Here is a 20406-nt window from a genome sequence, read left to right as displayed (position 1 = left end):
TCTGCGTGATTTGATCAGCCGTGGTTTTATGTTTTTTGGATACAATCCGGGTTAGCACCCGAACATCCCTTTCAGACAGCTTCCTCTTACAGCGTCCACAGTTAATCCTGTTGGATGTGGTTGGTCCTTCTTGGTGGTATGCTGACATTACCCTGGATACCGTGGCTCTTGATGCATCACAAAGACTTGCTGTCTTGGTAACAGATGCTCCAGCAAGACGTGCACCAACAATTTGTCGTCTTTTGAACTCTGGTATGTCTCCCATAATGTTGTGTGCATTGCAGTATTTAGAGCAGAACTGTGCTCTTACCCTGATAATTGAACCTTCACACTCTGCTCTTACTGGTGCAATGTGCAATTAATGAAGATTGAACACCAGGCTGCTTCAATTTAGCCATGAAACCTCCCACACTAAAATGACATGATGTTTCAGTTTCATTGTCCAACCCCTACACACTAAGAAAAGTAAGTACAGATTTGTACTTAAAAGAGTACAAAGCTTGTCGCTGGGGCTGTACCTTATATTGAGGTACAATAAAGTACCTTTCAGTGAAAGTCCTTTTTTGTACTCATGTTTTTGTGCCAGTAAAGATTATAAAGATTATAAACAGTATCATCAACTAAATATGGCTCAAAAACTTGATGATCCAAAATTGTCTGGCTTTCAAATGAAAAATGTGAAGTTAAAATAAATATTGTTTATTAGTACAGTGATACAGAATACTGAATGTACCCTTTGGCTGGTTAAATGGTACAAATCTGTACTTATTGCTGTTAGAAGTTACTTTGTACTTCAGAGGGAACAAATCTGACCCTGTAAAGACCAATATTGTACCTTTGAGGGTACAATTGTGAAGAGTGTACCTTTGAGTACAAAAAAGTACTCATATCGTACCTCTGTTTTTTAGAGTGTATATATTACGATATTAAACAATGCAAGGCCCATGACGTCACCAGCCCTGCCCCCACCCACGCTTTGCTGTCTCGCGTCCTGATCAATAAAGAGCTGATTCAGAGCCGAGCTCTCAAAACACGAGGGAAACAGCAAAACAACAGTAATTGGCCCTTTAATCAGCATTTAAATGTCTAATTAAAGCGTTTGTTTTTCTGGGATTAAACGCGTGAATTCAGCTGTAACTGGAAATATCTGCGCTGCTAAACTGTGCTGGACTGAGGAGCACAGCTTTCCACACGTGCTCACGTTCACAAGCACATGCCCAACCATGTGGAAGATGGAGGCCATGCGGTTACCTCGTGTTAACTCATGCCCCTCCCCCTCACGCTTCTCAGGCAGCAGCAGCCTGTCACTCACACAGACACAGAGACAGCGCTGTGTATCTACTTTTTGTGTAAATAAGTACAAATACTTCATTACTTTACTTAAGTAGAATTTATTTATTTTTGTTATTTTGTCTATACTAGGAATGTGCCATATCGTATCAAACACAATACAATTACCAACATTTTTTAATATGGTGATTAAAGATATTATACCCTGAAATATGGTGCCATAATATCACCCACCCCTAATTATTTATCACATCAGGGTTCTTTTTTACTGTGTTTCTTTAACAAAAGAAAAATTCACACTGTTCTCATTTCCCATTTTACTGAATATCTATTAAAGACTAGAGATTATATCTGTCCAGTATCATTTTTTTACTTTAATCATGTATCATGATATTCTGGATCATTGACTTCTGTTAGAAATCTGATAAAATTCTCATATTTTTTAATATCTTAGTTAGGGGTGTTCTATATCATATCATATGCAATAATACAATTTATTCTTAAAATAATTTTTTAACGCAGTGTTTTGTCATAAAGAATCTCCAAGAGTATCGTTATTGCGAAAATACCATTAAATATTGTGATATTATTTTAAGGCCATATCGCCCACCTATAGTAAACATTGCTATTTACATTAGCTTACATTATCAGCTTTTTTTTGTAGCTTAGCTATAAAACAATAATATCTTATTTCAAGATTATCAACTGGTGGATAAAATCAGCATTACACAATTGAGTTTTTTATTATTGCATTTATAAATCTAAAAAATTGAAGAAGATCAAACAGCACTCGTATAATATCCAATGTATTTATTTAACATCACAGATAAAACACGAACGTTTCAGCCATTATATAATAAATATAAGAAATATACAAACATCAGTGATGTGCAAAAATGGGAAAACAAAATAAATCTAAATAAAAATGTCTACCCAGTGGTGGTAGTAGTTGTTACAAATACTAAAATCTTGAAATTAAACTGTCCTGATTTAATATTCCTAGAAAGCTTCTATTGAAAGCAACCATTAAGCTTTAAACATGATATATTATATTCTGTTATATTTTAGCACCTAAATTCAGAAATTGTACAGTATGGTGAATATTGAATACTGACTATGGTTTAAAAGTCACTTCTTTGCAACCTGAAGTAAATGACATTTTCCTCGCTGTTAGACATAATCAAAGACCCACAGCAATATCCTGCAAATGAGAAAATAATATAAAAAAATATATATTCATATGCATACACACTATTATTCCAGTCTGAAAATGACATTGCAGTAAAGGTAGGAATTCAATCTCCCGGCCGAGGCGTTGAGACGGGTGTATAATATTGCACCCTGCACACAGTAATCCAATTCTGCTGCTCCGTCTGAGAGAAAGAGGACGGCCGTGTCAGAAATTCTCCTTTTCTGTTCAGCTTCTCCACGCCGCTCTCTTACTCATTCACCACCTCTCGCCCTGAATACGGTCATTAACAGTCCGAAGGAGCCTTTCGCACCCAAACTGAATTTACATGCCAATTTGATACGAGCATGAAATGACTTATTGCCCAAAACACTGCATGCTGCATTCATTCCAGCGATTAGGATAATCACTCTGACGCCACAATTGAATTTCAATATTGCTGCAGCTTGACTGAGCTAAAATGTATATATGGCTGCTTTATTTCTAAATAAATAAAAATGAAGCATTTAATTGATGCCGTGTCACTGCAAAAAAATCAATATACAGAGTTGTTTGACTTCAATTCAACAGAAAATTCAATTTTCCTGTCTCAAAATGTATGTGCATTGCTAGTAGGCGTGGACGATATGCCCTAAAATAATATATCATGATATTTAACTAACTGAGATATTAAAAAATATAAGAATTGTATCAAATTTACAGTAACAGAAGTCAATGATCCAGAATTATTATTAGTCATGATACTAATAATAATAATGCACTCTAAATATCTCCATATATCCAGGATTAAAGTAAAATAAATGATACTGGACAGATATAATCTGTCTCTAGTAGATATATAATGGGAAATGAGAACAGTGTGATTTTTTCTTTTAATAAAAACAGTAAAAAAAAAAGTAGAACCCTGATGTGATAATCAGGGGTGGGTGATATTATGGCACCACATTTCAGGGTTTATATTATTGCATACGATATGATATGGCACACCCCTAATTGCTAGTAATAGCTAGGATTTAATTGAATTCTAAAGCAACTAGGTAGGAGTGTATAATAGAGAGGACAGAATGTTTAAAAACTCCAGCAGCACTGCTGCGTTTGATCCACTCATACCAACACAACAGCTTTTTGATAGATAGATAGATAGATGGATGGATGGATGGATGGATGGATGGATGGATGGATGGATGGATGGATGGATGGATGGATGGATGGATGGATGGATGGATGGATGGATGGATGGATGGATGGATGGATGGATGGATGGATGGATGGATGGATGGATGGATGGATAGATAGATAGATAGATAGATAGATAGATAGACAATAGTAGGGGAGGTGCAGTAAGAAAGCACAGTAAGAAATATAAAACTATAGAAGATGCTAATTAAGTCTGGAAAAATTAACTATACCTTGTAACATATGAATAAAAAAAAAATGCTAAAGATAAGTATCTCACCTACTACAGTGGTCAAAGAATATATACAAGAATATATAAATACATACAATAAAAAAACTATACAAAGTATGAAAGTAACCAAACCGTAGATAGGAGGTAAAATAAATAAAATAAAAAAGGAAAACAGGTATCAGCAGATACAACAATACTGAATACAAACCTGTGCAAGTGTATATGAGTGTAAAAAGTGTCCAGGAGTGTGAATGTACAGGACGCATCGTAAAAGACAACTATCTTTCTCCTTTGAGTTTTAGATCTGTAATTGACTGTGGTTGGAGGATGCGATTGGTTAGCCAATTAGAGGCGAAATGTTTGCATGTATGAATATTTATAAGTAAGTACCCAAAACCTGTCTTTCTTCAGAGACCAGTGAATCAGTGATCTAAAACAGGGTTAAACAGAAACACCTCAGCATTTGTTCACAAAAACAAACAGCTCACATGGCATTCATTCATACTAGAGACATACAACTAGACATTTTAACCTACTAGGACCTGGCGTCCACATGTGTGGACATCACATTTTGAGTTGTCTAGACCACAACACTTAATTTCGCTCTACATGGGCCTGGTGTCCTCTTATGAGGCCATTATACTGTCACCTAGTGGTGGCAGAAGATTTTTAATTTTTTTTTTTTTTTTACTAATTGCAACTTTGTTGTGTTCTTTCGAAATATAAAACTGAAGTCGTCATATGTGGGCATCATTTTTCATAAAAACTACATCATGTAAAAAGATGATTCTTTGTTTTTACACTAATCAGGTGCCAATTAGCCCAATAGAAGAGAGAAATAAAAAATGCACGCCATATAAAAGTTTGGGTCTTGGGAGGGTTAATGCTTTAGCTTTGGATCAGACTCATGAATCTTGTAAAATTATTTGAGAGCAGTTTAAAACATTGACATTTTTCCTGCACATTTAAGCTGTTCTAAACGTCAGTCAGCTTTAGAGATTTCATTTCATTTTGCCTCCAGGTTAAAACACTCAGCTTTATTCTGCAAGATCCAATCAGTTTCAACAGTTTCAGCTCCCACGTTTTCCTGTAACATCCTGCAGTAGGTCATCCATTGTGCTAATAATAATAGCAGCAATCAAGCAGAGGAACTCGTATAATACACATATCAAAGAGAAATAAATGCCAATCACAGCTTTCTTTCCAGTAATACTTTCACAGTCTACAGCTCTGTAAAATATGAAGAGATCACTTCAGTTTCTGAATCAGTTTCTCTGATTTTGCTATTTATAGGTTTATGTTTGAGTAAAATGAACATTGTTGTTTTATTCTATAAACTACAGACAACATTTCTCCCAAATTCCAAATAAAAGTATTTTAATCATTTAGAGCATTTATTTACAGAAAATGAGAAATGGCTGAAATAACAAAAAAAGATGCAGAGCTTTCAGACCTCAAATAATGCAAAGAAAACAAGTTCATATTTATAAAGTTTTAAGAGTTCAGAAATAATCAATATTTGGTGGAATAACCCTGGTTGGATTTTAATCACAGTTTTTAATCATGTATTTTGGCATCATGTTCTCCTCCACCAGTTTTACACACTGCTTTTGGACAACTTTATGCCGCTTTACTCCTGGTGCAAAGATTCAAGCAGATCATCCATCTTCCTCTGGATTATATTCCAGAGGTTTTCAATTACACATATGAGCTGCTAACGCATCCGTCTCTCAAATATGAGGTTTTTTGTTGATGCAGCATTTTTTTATTTTTTGCCGAGTAGCATCACAGCGCTAACACTTGGAGGAAAGCGCAGCGACTCTGCGGTTCTGATACATCAGCTCACAGACGCAGCCTTGTGATGATCCACATCACCCTAGGAGTGATGAGGGGAAAGAGAGAGCGCCATCTACTGTACCCGTCCAGAGAGAACAAGGACAACTGTGGGGCTCTCTCGGGGCTCCGGCAGCTGATGGCAAGCTACATGAACAGGATTCAAACTAGCGATTTCGCGTTCATAGTAGCAGCACTTTAGCATGCTGGACCACTCTAAGCCAACATGCGCATCTTGTTTGATCGGATTAATTGTTAGCATGAATATAAACACAGAGTTTACTCAGATTATTGCAGGAAAAAGTGTTCATATAAACACAGATAAACACAGATTCTATAATCGGAATGAATTAATTCAGATTGGAGTAAAGCTTTGCATGTGAACATAGACAGTAAATACAGGAACCAAGAGTAGATAAGATAAGATAAGATAAGATAAGATAATGTCACAGTGTCACAGTGCTGTACATACGACACACATAATCAAACATACATTAAGAAAATAAAAAAAACAAAAGCTATTAGCACCCAAAAAAGATAAATAAAAATAAAAATAATAAACCTGGCGAATGAGGGTATTTTAAGTGTCTTCAGAGGCAGCATATGTATTATTGCAGTTGGAAAATAAATAAATGTTATTACTAGGAGCAACAGTAACATGAGAGTGAAACTTAATCAAAAACCAGCAGGTCAGATAAAAAGAATAACAGTAAAATTCTAGTAAAACGAGTGCCTTAGATAATAACACAGTGATGATAATAGAATAAAATGACATAGGATGACATAGCAGTGTGTTAAGATCAGCACAGTTCAGAATATAAGAGATCAGTAATGTCTCTGCAGTAAGGAGACTCATTATAGAGTTTAATAGCAGTGGGAAGAAAAGATCTAAAGCTGTTCTGCACTGGAGAGAGTTAGAACAGAATGATCTCTATTTACACACAAACCCTGCCTGAATATCAGTTAACCAGTAGAACCAATAGAATTTTTTTTGCCTAATTGCTGTTTGGTTTCTCCTGTTTGAGCGATTCTGTTATATTGGATTTCAAATGTCTTTACTTTTCTCTTTATGAGAATAACTGTTTGGAAGATTAATAGTTATTTTTGTCAATTGTGAGTCATGTACTGAAAATTGTAATGGTGTTGGGTTTTTCATTCTTTTTCAGACCAAAAATGTTAAAAAAAAGTTAGTTTAGTTGTTTCTTTTTTGGTTGCTGAAGTTGGAGTTATGAATATGGTGTAAATGTAGAAAACGTTCTGCTGTCTGGAAAAAAGTCATTTTCTAAACATTTCCAAAATGATGACTTTACAGGATGAGAAAAAAATCTGTTGTACTTAAATCAGTCAATTTAACTTTAAAAAATTGTTCTGAAGCATTTTTATTGTTTCGTTTTATCATACGCTTGCAGTTTTTTGTTTCCTCACAATTTGAAGAGTTTCCAGCTTAACCCATTTTAACATTGTTAGATTCTGTTTTGGAATTAGGGGCAGACTCTACCCGTGATGTTTTTGAATTCAAATGAAGCAACAGATGTAGTCAATCATAAGTTTAAGATTTTTATATAGTTACATAAATCCATATTCCTCCGTTTTCAGCTTCTACACCGTGGTTGAAAGGCAGCTGTTCTGTGTGTATGAAGCTCGTATGTATGAGTGTGAAGTCGCAGCCTGCTGTTCCCTGATTGGCTGGATGCAGTGCGGTGGGCAGATTCATTTGGATAAAGTTGAGCTCTGCTGAACTTTTTTGTCGGAGGGCGGAGCTGCGCTCAACACAACCCAGCATGAACCGCGGCATGCAGCGGCTCTACCCACTGAAATGAATGGGATGTGTTGTTCTGGTTGACGGGGAGAGGGTGTGTCTTTCTTGTGGGAGGGCTGCACTGACACTAAAATTTGATTTCAAGTAGCGGGCCACAAAATATCGTTCTTCCGGACCGCAATTAGCCCGCGGGCGCGGGTTTAAGACCCCTGATCGGAAGTATTGGAGATATTGGAATAGATTATTCTTTGCTTTGGTGCCTAAAACTTTTGCACAGTACTGTATAGCAGTATAGAAATAAAAGGGTGTGTGTGTGTGGGTATGACCTCTCACATGCAGACATGCAGTAATAAATGTGTGGGTATGTGTGTGTGTGTGTGTGTGTGTGTGTGTGTGTGTAGGCACCCTTCTGTTCTGTTGTATGAGGGATCAGTGTGTTCTCGGGGGATCTCATTATTCCATGCCTGCTTTGGCTGCGTCACAACAAACAAACAATATGCATGCATGTGGGTGGGTGTGAGCGATGTGTGTGTGTGTGTGTGTGTGTGTGTGTGTGCCAGCATTCAGGCATTATTCTGGCCCAGCTCCTGGTGCTCTGACTGATCTGTAGGTGACAGGCTGTGTCAGGGGGCTCATCGCCAACCTGTCAGTATCTCACCATCTTCTCTCTCTCTCTCTCTCTCTCTCTCTCTTTCTCCCTCTCTCTCTCTCTCTCTCTCTCTCTCCCTCTCTCTTTTGCCTGCCATCCTGCCAGAGATCAGGGCCCGTTCCGGCTCCCCTGGGTCCTCCTGTCTCCCATACTTTTCATCCTCACACTGTTTTTTTCCTGCAGCCGATCAGCCCGTGCTCTGGGTACAGGCGTGTGTTCCAGACTGGAGTGTGTGGAGTGTGTAGAGGACCGAGAACAAGTTTGCCCGTCTGCATGCTTAGCGTTGGCATGCGGTGCCAGTCAGAAGAATGTTTCTGTACACGGTGTTAAACAAAATTCTGGAGAACAGTGTGAAAAGTATCATACATTGCAGGGGCATCACTGCGTTGGCTCGGGAAGTTGCAGTGTTGGAAATAGTTCAGCAACACTTACGACGAACGACTCAGTTTCTCTGTGTTTTCAAAGTCAAAGTGGTTTTTATTGTCATTTCAGCTATATACAGAGTACACAGTGAAACGAAACAACGTTCCTCCAGGGACCATGGTGCACATAAACACAGTGTAGACAGAACAATAGTGCAACAGTACAAAAGTGCAGACAGACAATACAACACAATACAATACAACACAATTCCATCAATCAGCATTAAACCTGTCATACTAATGTATATGTAAGTGTGTTTAATTCACTATAAACTATAATTTACTATAAATTAAAGAACTATGTTGAATGAAATGACTAAGCAGACAACGGATCCCTGTTACCTTTTAACTGATGGGTTGTAACTGCTTATCAATCGATTTTAAGGCATTTACAACATAATCAATAATAGTGAATAATCTAATTTATAAACCACTTATAAACTCTTTATAAGGGTAGTCTTATTTTAAAGTGGTACCGAACATTGTTGTTTATTGTGCTTTAATTTCTAAGGCTACTAAAGCTTTATAACAGTGACAAAAGTGAGTTTTGACATAATGCAAATGTTCCCTTATAAAAAGGACCAATAGAAATGCTCTAAAAAAAAAAAGCAATAAAATTTTATACTGTATCCTGTTAATTGGTGACCGTCCATTCTGTGTGTTGAATTTCACCCATGAGAGCCATGCATTAAGACCAGCTCGCTTACCCAGAATCCTCTGGTGATAATATATTAAGTTGTACTGCGGGAGTAATTACAGAAATATTCCCTATAGGATTGGGAGAGCACTATAGAGAGAGTGAGAGTGTGATAAGGGTCAACCTCTCTCTCTCTCTCTCTCTCTCTCGTATGCTAATCAATAAGGTGTGCATGTGCACTGGGACCCCACTTAACCCACATGCTACCCAGAATGCATTTGACTACACATATACATCTGTATTCCACATGCCTCATGGGAATACACACTCCACAGTCCTCACCGTTTAACTCCGTACGTGTCATAAATAACCTGTACATTACAGCACTCACCTGCTAATATAGCAGGATAATTACATGTTAATGAGATGTATAATTACCACAGTTGCGATTGTAGCTTTTGAGTCCAGTCTTTGAAAGCTACGTTCAGGTAATGTAATTACTGTAATTACGCTTTACATTCTGTTATTTATCGTCGTTTTGTGTGAAATGTCCTTAGCATTTAGCTTCACCTTCATCTTCCACAAGCTCTGATCTGTACCTGCAGCACGCCCATCTTTCCCATGTTTTTCTGGGATAAATCTGCAGCTTTTTGAAACTTTCTATAGTCAGTAAAGATTGGTGAAATAGCCTTTAAGCCTGGCATTATCTCAAATAGTTCTCTAATACAGAGTGGAATAATGAGTTCTCTGAGTGCAGTTTCACTTGAGATGGACAGATATCATATATATTATTTTATTTCTAATTTCTATCCCATTTTCCCCAATTTACACGGCCAATTACCTAACCCACTCATTAGTACTCCTCTATTACACATGAAAATCAGACTCCGCCTCTTTTTGAACTGTTGCTGATAGCTGAAGCATTGTTGAGTAGCATCACAGCGCTAACGCTCGGAGGAAAGCGCAGCGAATCGGTTCTGATACATCAGCTCACAGACGCAGCCATCTACTGTACTGTACCCACCCAGAGAGAGAGCAATAACAACTGTACTCTCTCGGGGCTCTGGCAGCTGATGTATAATATATCGAAATTTTGTATTGGATCAAAACTAAAACAGTGCATAGGCCCATCACTAATTCTGGTGAAATGCCCCACCCTACAGTAGTTAATTGGATCAGGTATGAGGTTTGATCCAGGAATTCTGCCTAATGTTAGAGTTATCTACTGCAGGACCGGGGTTAACAAACACGACTCTGGCAGAATTCCTAGAAAGCGTTCCAGCGCCGAACAAAACAGCCCTGAAACACAAAGCGGCGGCTGCATTTACCTGCAGCGCACACAGAGATAACACCACGGCTCCAGCGCCGCCGCCGTAAAACTCGCTCTGAGTGTAAATTGCTTGTCATCAGGAGTGGCAGACGGGCCTTTGTTGAAATCAAACGTGGAGATGGCTGTCCTGGAGAGACACGGAGAGGAGGTGTCACCTCTAAACAAAGAGCAGAGGGGCTGGATGGAGTGAGGGAATGAGGAGAGAGAGAGAAAAAGAAAGAGAGAGAGAGAAAGAGAGAGAGGAATTCAGCTAGGGCTCTCTCTCTTACTCTCACACTCTATCTCCCTGGAGTCTTCTCTCTCTCTCTCTCTCTCTCTCTCTCTGTGTCTCTGCAGTATATTCTTCCTCTCTTTTTCTCCCACAGTGCCTCCCTCCCTCGTTCCTCTCCTCTCTCAGTGCACTCTTTCATCCTGCGCAGTGTGTGTGTGTGTGTGTGTGTGGCTTTGTGTTGGTAATGAGAGGGCTGCAGTGTTGCTGCTTTGATCTGGGCTCCTCCAGACTTGCTCCATGCTACCGAATCTAAGACCAGGGATTTGCCTCAGTGTGTCTCGCTGCCTCTCTGTGGAGATTCACACCAGTGCCGCTGTCCCTCTCTCTCTCTCTCTCTCTCTCTCTCTCTCTCTCTTTTTCACTCTTTCTCTTTCTGTCTCTCTTTCTAAGTTACTTGCTTTTCTCTATTTTGAAAATTTTCTTCAGTTCAAGATCCATTAACGCATTTTTCAGACTATAAAGCGCTTTGAATTATGAGTCTCACTGTCAATGAACATCTATTTTCTGGTCTATTTTCCATTATAATTTGTGCAGATTTTATATTACATTATGCGACACTAGTAAGGAACATGGGTGTCGCCACATTTTCCCTCTAATTTAGCAGGTAAAGAACTTTAAAGCAGTTAATCTACACCGGTTTCTCTTCTGAAAACTCTTTAAAAAGCACCTCTGTTTATTTACAGTAAGCTCAGATTTACAGATTTCCACTAAGGCTGGGTGCAGCAGCATTAGCGTTAGCAGCTAACTGCTAGCACTAGCTTATGCCGCCTGGCAGTGAAAAATGATGTTCAGAAGGAAGGAAGGAAAAAAGGATGGAAGGCAGAAATTCGAAAGGAAGGAAGTTCAGAAGGAATGAAAGCAGGAATTTCAGAAGCAAGGAAGGCAGAAAGTTCAAAAGGAAGGCAGGAAATTTGGAAGGACAGAAGGTAGGAAGTTCATAAGGCACGAAGTTCAGAAGGAAGGAAGGCAGCAAGTTTGTAAGGAAGTTCGTAAGGAAGGAAGGCAGAAAGTTTGACAGGCAGAAAGTTTGGAAAGAAGGAAGGCCTATTTTCAGAAGGAAGGAATTTCAGAAGGCACAAAGTTCAGAAGGAGGGAAGGCAGGAAGTTAGGAAGTAGGAAGGCATAATGTTCTGAAGTCAGGACGTTCAGAAGGAAGGCAGAAAGATTTGGAAGGAAGACAGAAAGTTCAGATAGAAGGAATGAAGGCAGCATGTTAGGAAGGAAGGAAGGCAGAAAGTTTCAAAGGAAGGAAGTTCTGAAGGAAGATAGGAAGGCAGAAAGTAAGGAAGGAAGAAACGCAGAAAGTTCGGAAGTCAGGAAGTTCAGAATGTAGGAAAGCAGGAAGTTCAGAAGGAAGGAGGTACAGACAGAAGGAAGTTTGGAAGGAAGGCAGAAAGTTCGAAAGGAAGTAAGGCAGTTTAGAAGGAAGTTCAGGAGGCAGGAAGTTTTCAGAAGGAAGGAAGTTTGTAAAGAAGGAAATTCGGAAGGAAGTTCGAAAGGTAGGAAGAAAGAAAGGTGTGTTAGCATATAAAACGACTTTGACCAGACAGAACATGACACATATACTGGGTTTATTTTGTCTGCAGTAAAATAAAAGTCAGAGGAAGTGTAGGAAATACTTTATTTTTCCTTCAATCTTCTTCCTCCTCTCCTCCTGCCTCATCCCCCGCTCTCTGTACTTGTGGGTATGATGTATCTGCAGCGTGAGCCGGGGTTTATAACTTGTCATCAGCGTCTCCAGCCGGTGATGGTGTCAGATGGGTGGGCTGTAATAGTGTCGGCCTCAGGACTGCAGGGACATCTCTATTAACCTTCCGCTGAGATATCTATCCCCTGTGTTGAGGATGCGAGTCGACAGCAGACCGGACATCACTTTCTCATCGCTCAATACACTCTTCCCTCAGGCCTCTTTTTATTTTTTTTACTGTTTTTTGGTGGCCCGACCATCTGGAGATGTGAGTTACTGTAGGTAGAGTTTACAGAGTGGATGGTGTGATGGTATCTGAAATAGTTTGTCGTTTGGGAATCAGTTATTTAGTCTAGATCTGGTCCTGGAGGAAACATGTTCTGCTCATTTTTAAGTTTTTCCTACTCTGAGGACACTGAAAAAGAATTTACCTGTACACAGCTACATTTTTACCACTGCTTTCTGTAGTACAGTTTATTTCCTCTGCTATATATTTGATATATTTATCATGGGATTGATGCTTAAAATGTCACGACAAAAAACACATGACCTAAAAGTACCAAAGGGGTCAAACTCTATCAGGATCTTGAAAATAGCTATAGATCACAGTAAATTCTCATTTTGTCAGTCTCTTTGTAGATACATTATAGATACGTTTGATAAATGGAGGCAGCTTGGATCCCAGAAGGACTACAAAACAGGCGTTGAGCTGAGAGAAATGTCTGAAATAACAAAAAAAAGATTCAGATCTTTCAGACCTCAAATAATGCGAAGAACTGTTCCCTTAGGCCTCTTTTTCTTTCTTTTTTTTTTACTGTTTTTTACTATTTGTTTACTGTTTTTTACTATTTTTTACTGTTTTTTGGTGGCCGACCATCTGGAGATGTGAGTTACTGTAGGTAGAGTTTACTGAGTGGATGGTGTGATGGTATCTGAAATAGTTTGTCCTTTGGGAATCAGTTATTTAGTCTAGTTCTGCTCATTTTTAAGTTTTTCCTACTCTGAGGACACCGAAAACGAATTTTGCTGGACTTTTTTCTTGCTTAAAACAGTAGAAACTTGCTTGTTGACCCACAATTTACAACAGTTCTGCTGTATATATTGTTGAATGGTCCTTAACTTGTTTTTTGCACTTTATTTTTAAAATAATCTCCAAAAGAGTTTTTTTTATTTATTAAAGCTTTTATTTAATACCAGTAATGATTTGCCATTCCTAATTAGTATGGAAGTATACATTCATCCCTTGCATATTTAATTTGCAAAACATTTTACCCTTCGTTTAACACTTTATTTAGTTATAGTTATATATAGTTATATATAGTTATATATTTATTTAGTTATATACACTCAATCAATTAACCTTTATTTTCACTCGGGAAAAACATTGAGGGTGACCCTCATTCAGGCGTCCTTCAAACTAATAAATTAACTTTGCCTTGCCATGAGCATGTTGGCCTGTGTTCATTCCTTACTATACACGTGAGGGCATTCCCAAGCCATCCCCTGAACTTAACATTTCATGATCAGTTTACATACTGCTCTCCCATGACTTTTGGCATATTGGTATATTTACTAGTTACTACGGGTGTGCCATATTGTTTCAAACACAATAACATCTCCAACGATAATTTTTTTACTGTTTTTATCAAAAGAAAAATTCTCACTGTTCTCATGTCCCATTATATATCTACATGTATTATACTTTAATCCTGGATATATGGAGATATTTGAAGTGCATTATTAATAAATTCTTGTATTTTTTAATATCTCAGTTAGCAAAATATCTACATAAGCAAATAAATAACTGTACAATAATGTTGATCATTATTAGGGATTATTAGAGATTGTACACTGCAGCATTTTTACCAGGGCTGATCATATATAGAACTTTCTATGTAGTACAGTTTATTTCCCCTGCTATATTTTTGATATATTTGTCATGGGATTGATGCTTAAAATGTCAACACAAAAAAGTCTGACCTAAAAGTACCAAATGGGTCAACCTCTATCAGGATCTTGGCCCTGATTGGCCCAAATGCTGTTTATATTTCAACACTGTGAAAAGACCTGGAAATAGGTATAGATCACAGTAAGTTCTCATTATGTCAGTCTCATTATAGATACATTATAGATACAATTAATAGATGGAGACAGCTTGGATCCCAGAAGGACTACAAAACAGGTTTTGAGTTGGCTAATTGTTTTCTAAATAGGTAAACACTTTGCTTGAGCCAAGTTTAGAGTGTGTATTTTTCTTATGGGGTAGCAAATTAGGTTAGGATAACACAGAGTATTTCTGAACCCTTTTTTATACACCCCTAGAGATGTGATCATAATGGATTGGTCAGGTTTAACTTAAATTTTACAGTTTTAACTAGGGCTGCATGGTATTGGAATTTTCAACTATATATATATATATATATATATATATATATATATATATATATATATATATATATACAGCTCTGTAAAAAATTAAGAGAGCACCTCCGTTTCTGAATCAGTTTATCTGATTTTGCTATTTATAGGTTTATGTTTGAGTAAAATGAACATTGTTGTTTTATTCCATAAACTACAGACAAGTACGACTCAGTCTTTAGTTTGATAATGTTATGATAAATTATGTCGGATCAAGTGTAGTTCAAACAGCAAAGTTATGGTATAAAACACACTATAACCACCATCTTTACCAAAATATTATATTATATTATGTTATTTGACCAATATTAAGGCAAAATGCACTGTGAAAGCAAGTATCGCGATGACGATGTTTAATCGATATATTGCGCAGCCCCAGTTTTAACTAAACCCGAATCTTGCCTCTCTGTTTCTACAGGAGTTCTCTCTGCTTAGACTGGATGATGTAGCTGATCAGCGGGTGAACATCGTTGGCTTCTCTGTCTTCAACAGGACACACCCCTTCTTCCAGGACTTTCTTCTTAGCCTCAACCGCTCCTGGCAGGAGAACTGTGACCACGCCCCTTTCGCAGGGACACCGGTATGTATTTCTTTAACAGCAATCATGGGAAGTTAGAACACAACAGCCAGAGTAAATAAATAAGATTAGATGAGAGTCAAACAAGACTAAATATTATAGATACGTTTGATTGATGGAGACAGCTTGGATCCTAGAAGGACTACAAAACAGGCAATGATCTGGCTAACTGTCTCCTGACCAGTTAAACAATGAGCTGGAGTCAAGTTTAGAGTGTGAATTTTTCTTATGGAATTGCAGAAATAGCTTAGAATAAAACAGAGAGTGATGCGTTAAGCTAGCTAACATAGTCACATACCATATTTTTTCACACTGTAAGCCTTAATTAGACATTTGTAAATGATTTATTCACTACTTATTATTAGGCTTTATTCTGCGTTATAAATGTTATTGGTGCTTAATTAGTGGTCTGTTATGTGTAAATGATTAATAATGTCTATTTTAGTTCTTATAGTGCACAATAAACAGTTATGTTAGCATCCTGTTAAGCAGATTAGATTATTAAGCATTAATTATTAGCTAATTCTACATGTTATTAGTGTAGAATTGGCTGCAGTTTGTCTGTGTGAGTTTGGTAAGGTTATGGCTGTGCTGGAGTTTATTAAGAGTTAATAAGGGGTTAATAACCACTAATAGACTAAGAAGTGCACCATATTCTAAAGTGAGCTTCTGTTCATCACTAATTACACACTAAAAAGAACTGTGTTTGACTTCTTATGTACAGAAGTTGAATGTCAAAAATGAAAACACATTTTAGCAAATATATTCTCTATTGAATTTAAGCGGTTTTATTTTCTGTTAGATGTAACATAACTGTGTATTGTGCTTTATAAGAAATAATACAGCCATTATTAATCATTTACACATAATAAACCCCTAATTAAGCACCAATAACACTTATAACACAGAATAAAGCTTAATAAATAGTGAATAAATAATTTACAAATGTCTAATTAAGGCTTTATTAAGCAAATAATAATAAGACATTAATACGTGCCTAATTTGTGTTCCTTAAAATAAAGTGTTACCAATATTGTATACAAAATAAATTATCACTACATATTTGGGTGTTAAATTATATTTATTAAGGTCTTAATAAGCATTAAATTTGACTTTTAAAATGGTGCAAGAGCTGTGTCTTATGTAATGCAACCTGTATGAGTTTATTAATGCTTAAAATTGAACTTAATAAGATCTTATATTAATAAAAACTCATCTCTGCATGGCTCTCACTACTGTACGCTTCTTAGTTTAGGCAGCGTATCATCGTTTCATATTTGTATTTCTATTGGAGCAGAGGGTGTGAGGGAAGATGTTTGCCCATTCTCCATGACTAGCACTCTTCCTAACCCCAGCACTGAGGAACTGGGCTTTTATAATTTATCACACACAAACACAGACGCATTCGCCGGCGTGCACACGCCAACATCTGTACTCTCTCCCTGCTCTCGCGCAGCGCTCAAACTCCTTCAAGTCATGCAAAATGGAAAGCTTAAAAGCTAATGAAAAATGCATAGGTGGTCTTTGTTTCATGTTGTCTGATCTCGCAGAAGCAGAGAAAAGTTACCGTTCATTAGAAGCCCTTACGCTGTTTTTATATTCTAATTAAAGCCTCGAGGTGGATTTTATTCTTATTTCTTTTCTTTTCTTTTTTTTTAGAAAAATCCACAGCTTCCGTTTTTTTAAAGAAGCCGTCTGGGTTTCTCGAGTCGTGTTCCCCCTTCTAATTAAACCTTATCTTTAATAAATCATTAAAAGCTTTAGTTTAGTAGTGCAGCAGAAACACCAGAGGAAAAGAGCATCCCTCACCCTACAGTGAATCTCCAAACTGTTGCACCACGCCGATCTGGATATTCTAGCCTGTTTAAAATGCATTGCAACAGTGAAAAACTCAGTCGTGTTACTGGCACTCACTCCTGTTACTCTTTAACAGGAGTAACAGGACTGATTTGTTAGCATAGAATTAGCAAAAACATGAGACTCGGAACTGTTGCACTACGCCGGCCTGGATATTCTTGGATATTCGACGTTGAGGCTGTGCTGGAACTCACTCCTGTTACTGAAACTCCCAATAACAGAAAGTAACAGGACTGAAAGTAAAAGGTATGAGTTTTTAGCATAGAATTAGCTAATTAGATCTAAGAATTAACACTCGGAACTGTTGCACTACGCGGGCCTGGATATTCCAGCCTGTTTAAAATGCATTGCAACAGTGAAAGACTCACTTCTGTTGCTGGCACTCACTCCTGTTACTCTTTATGTTATGAGTAACAGGATTAAAAGTAACAGGAATGAGTTTTTAGCATATAATTAGCTAATTAGATCTAAGAATTAACACTCAAAACTGTTGCACTACGCCGGCCTGGATATTCTTGGATATTCGACGTTGAGGCTGTGCTGGAACTCACTCCTGTTACTCTTGATGTTTTAAATAACTGGACTGAGTTTTTAGCAAAGAATAGGAAAACATGAACATGAAGAAAAGCTAAATGGCGGCTATGCTAATAGCATGAGGACACTGAGCACATTCTAGTGTTTTCCCTCAAAATTTGTATTTTAAAAATAAACTTAAAATAAGATCTAAGAAGTGACACTCTGAACTTTTGCACTACGATGGCCTGGATTTGAAATGCATTGCAACGTTGAGGCTGTGCTGTAACTCACTCCTGTTACTGGAACTCAGTCCTGTTACTCTTTATGTTATAAGTATCATGAATGAAAGTAAAAGGAAGGCGTTTTTAGCATAGAATTAGCAAAAACATGAAAAATAGCTACATGGCAGCTATACTAATAACATCCACATTCTAGTGATATTTCCAAAATTTGTATTTTAAAAATAAACTAAAATTAGATATAAGAATTGACACTCAGAGCTGTTGCACTGCGCTGGCCTGGATATTCCCGGCTGTTTTAAATGCACTGTGACGGTGAGACTGTGCTGGAACGTCTCCTCAGTGGTGGAAACAGTAGAGCACAGTTAAGCCCTGGACTTGGGCTCTTTCATTTATCAGCGCAGGGTTAAGCAGCTGGGCCAGCGCAGAGATTAACCAGGAGACCTGTATCTCACTACACAGCACTAATGCCCTCCTCCTGCTCAGAGCAGCAACCTCACACTCTGTCACTTCTATAGTCCTCCTCTACCCCGGCCTGTCAGTGACCAGAGAGATGCTCTCTGCTTTATAACTAATGCTGATTTACCGTATTTATTGGACTATAAGCTGCACTTATAATCCTTTAAATTTTCCCAAAAATAATCAAAGCTCCTTATAATCAGTGAAACTTATAAAGTTTCAGTTTAGTTCTCCAGCACCGAGACTGGAACATCATTAGCATAAACCGCTAACCGCTATTTTCCCGTCCAGATGTATTATCAACCTGTAGCCTGCTCCTAACCCTGGCTAGCACTGCTGGACTGGTTAGCCACTAATGCTAATGCTCCAGCCTTGGTGCTGGAGAAATTCGGTGTACATTATATATTTTTAAACAAAGTGAAGCCATTTTTATCTTATCAAGAAGACCCAAACCTGAAATTTGGCAAATTTATTATCATGCAGTTTATTAAACAAAAGGATAAATGATGAATCAAACAGAATTGGGAAAAAAAGTGGTTTACATAAACTAATATTCACATTAATAAATCAATAAACCAGAGAGCTTTACTCACTCCTGTTACTGGCACTCACTCCTGTTAAAGGCAATCTTTGTTGTTACTGGATCTCACTCCTGTTACTGGAATTCATTCATGTTACTGCTAATAGCATGAGCACACTGAGCACATTCTAGTGATTTCCCCAAAATGTGTATTTAAAAAATAAACCAATAAGATGTAAGAATGAATTTAGGTAACAGGACTGAGTTGTGAGTGTTGAGAGAGCTCTTCAGTCATCGTTACAATAAGATCAAATGTACAGAAAACTAATGAGGGAACTTAATGATCTTAAGTCTTCCTATGATCTTTAGAACCAGAACCAGCTGATGTCACTTCCTGTTGTAGAATGTTCCAGCTGTTTCAGATGATCAGGGTAATGTGTTGCGGTAACAGGACTGAGTGAAACCTGAGTGGGACACAACTATAATGTGTATTTTAATATTTGGAGTCACACAACAATGCAAATAAAATACATCTTTCAAGGATTTTAATTGTATAAAAATATATTGCATGGTAAAGTTTGTAGTTAGAGAGTAGGGGACAGGTAACAAATGCTATTTTTTCAGTGGTTTTAAGTAGTTTTTATTTATTTTTTGGATAACATGTCTTACTTTTACAATTAGGTCAGTGTACAAGACACAATGCTTAATAATAAAATGTATTTTAAAGTTATTTTGTGTGCACATTTATGCATGTAATTTCCTTTCAGTGGAATATGCCATTTACTGGTAGTTTGATGTAAAACTGCGGTATTAGTAAAAATCCTGTAAGAAAAGCCTAAATATTGTAAGAGGGGAGAGGAAGCTGAGGCAGGATACATGTGCTAAGTAGCTGTATTAGAGAAAATCCAGCACTAATCTGCAAAAACAGCCATTACTGTAAGCAGGGGTCAACAAATCCCTAATCCAAACACCACAACAACAACAAGGCAACGGCCAGACAACAAAAAGATGTACACTGAGAATACAGTACTCTACTGGAATAAAAACTAACATTATGGGTCAGTTTCCTACACAGGAATAGCTATAGACTATAATTTTATTTCCATGAAAAATATCAATTCAAAATGTTTGTAGTCCAAGACCAGGTTTAATCCCTGTCTGAAAAACTGACAGAATTTACAGGTGGAGTATACCTTACTACAGCAGTATTTCTCAATCCTAATCCTCTTGCTGCAGTGCCAATATTACACGTTATAGCACTCCCTCTCATAATAATGCTAAAATATGTCACTATTTATGTCTAAAACCGATGCTCTAAAATATGCAGGAGCAAAATTATTACTTT

At 37.4% G+C, this 20406-nt stretch overlaps 1 protein-coding gene across 3 annotated transcripts in view; it reads left to right on the top strand.

Moving 5' to 3' along the window:
• Positions 1-20406, top strand: part of grik4 (glutamate receptor, ionotropic, kainate 4) — a 1128391-nt gene that overhangs the window by 640024 nt on the left and 467961 nt on the right. For all 3 annotated transcript variants that reach the window (XR_007425334.1, XM_049467192.1, XM_049467193.1), the window contains one exon: positions 15312-15473. Coding sequence is in view for 2 of the 3 variants with exons in the window: in XM_049467192.1 (XP_049323149.1) it covers positions 15312-15473 (162 nt within the window). In the remaining variant the exon portion in view is untranslated. The remainder of the gene's footprint in view (positions 1-15311; positions 15474-20406) is intronic.

The sequence above is a fragment of the Astyanax mexicanus genome, chromosome 18, assembly GCF_023375975.1.
Source record: "Astyanax mexicanus isolate ESR-SI-001 chromosome 18, AstMex3_surface, whole genome shotgun sequence".
NCBI lineage: Eukaryota > Metazoa > Chordata > Actinopteri > Characiformes > Acestrorhamphidae > Astyanax > Astyanax mexicanus.
The sequence above is the reverse complement of the archived record's forward strand: the minus strand, read 5'-3'. Positions and strand labels throughout refer to the sequence as shown.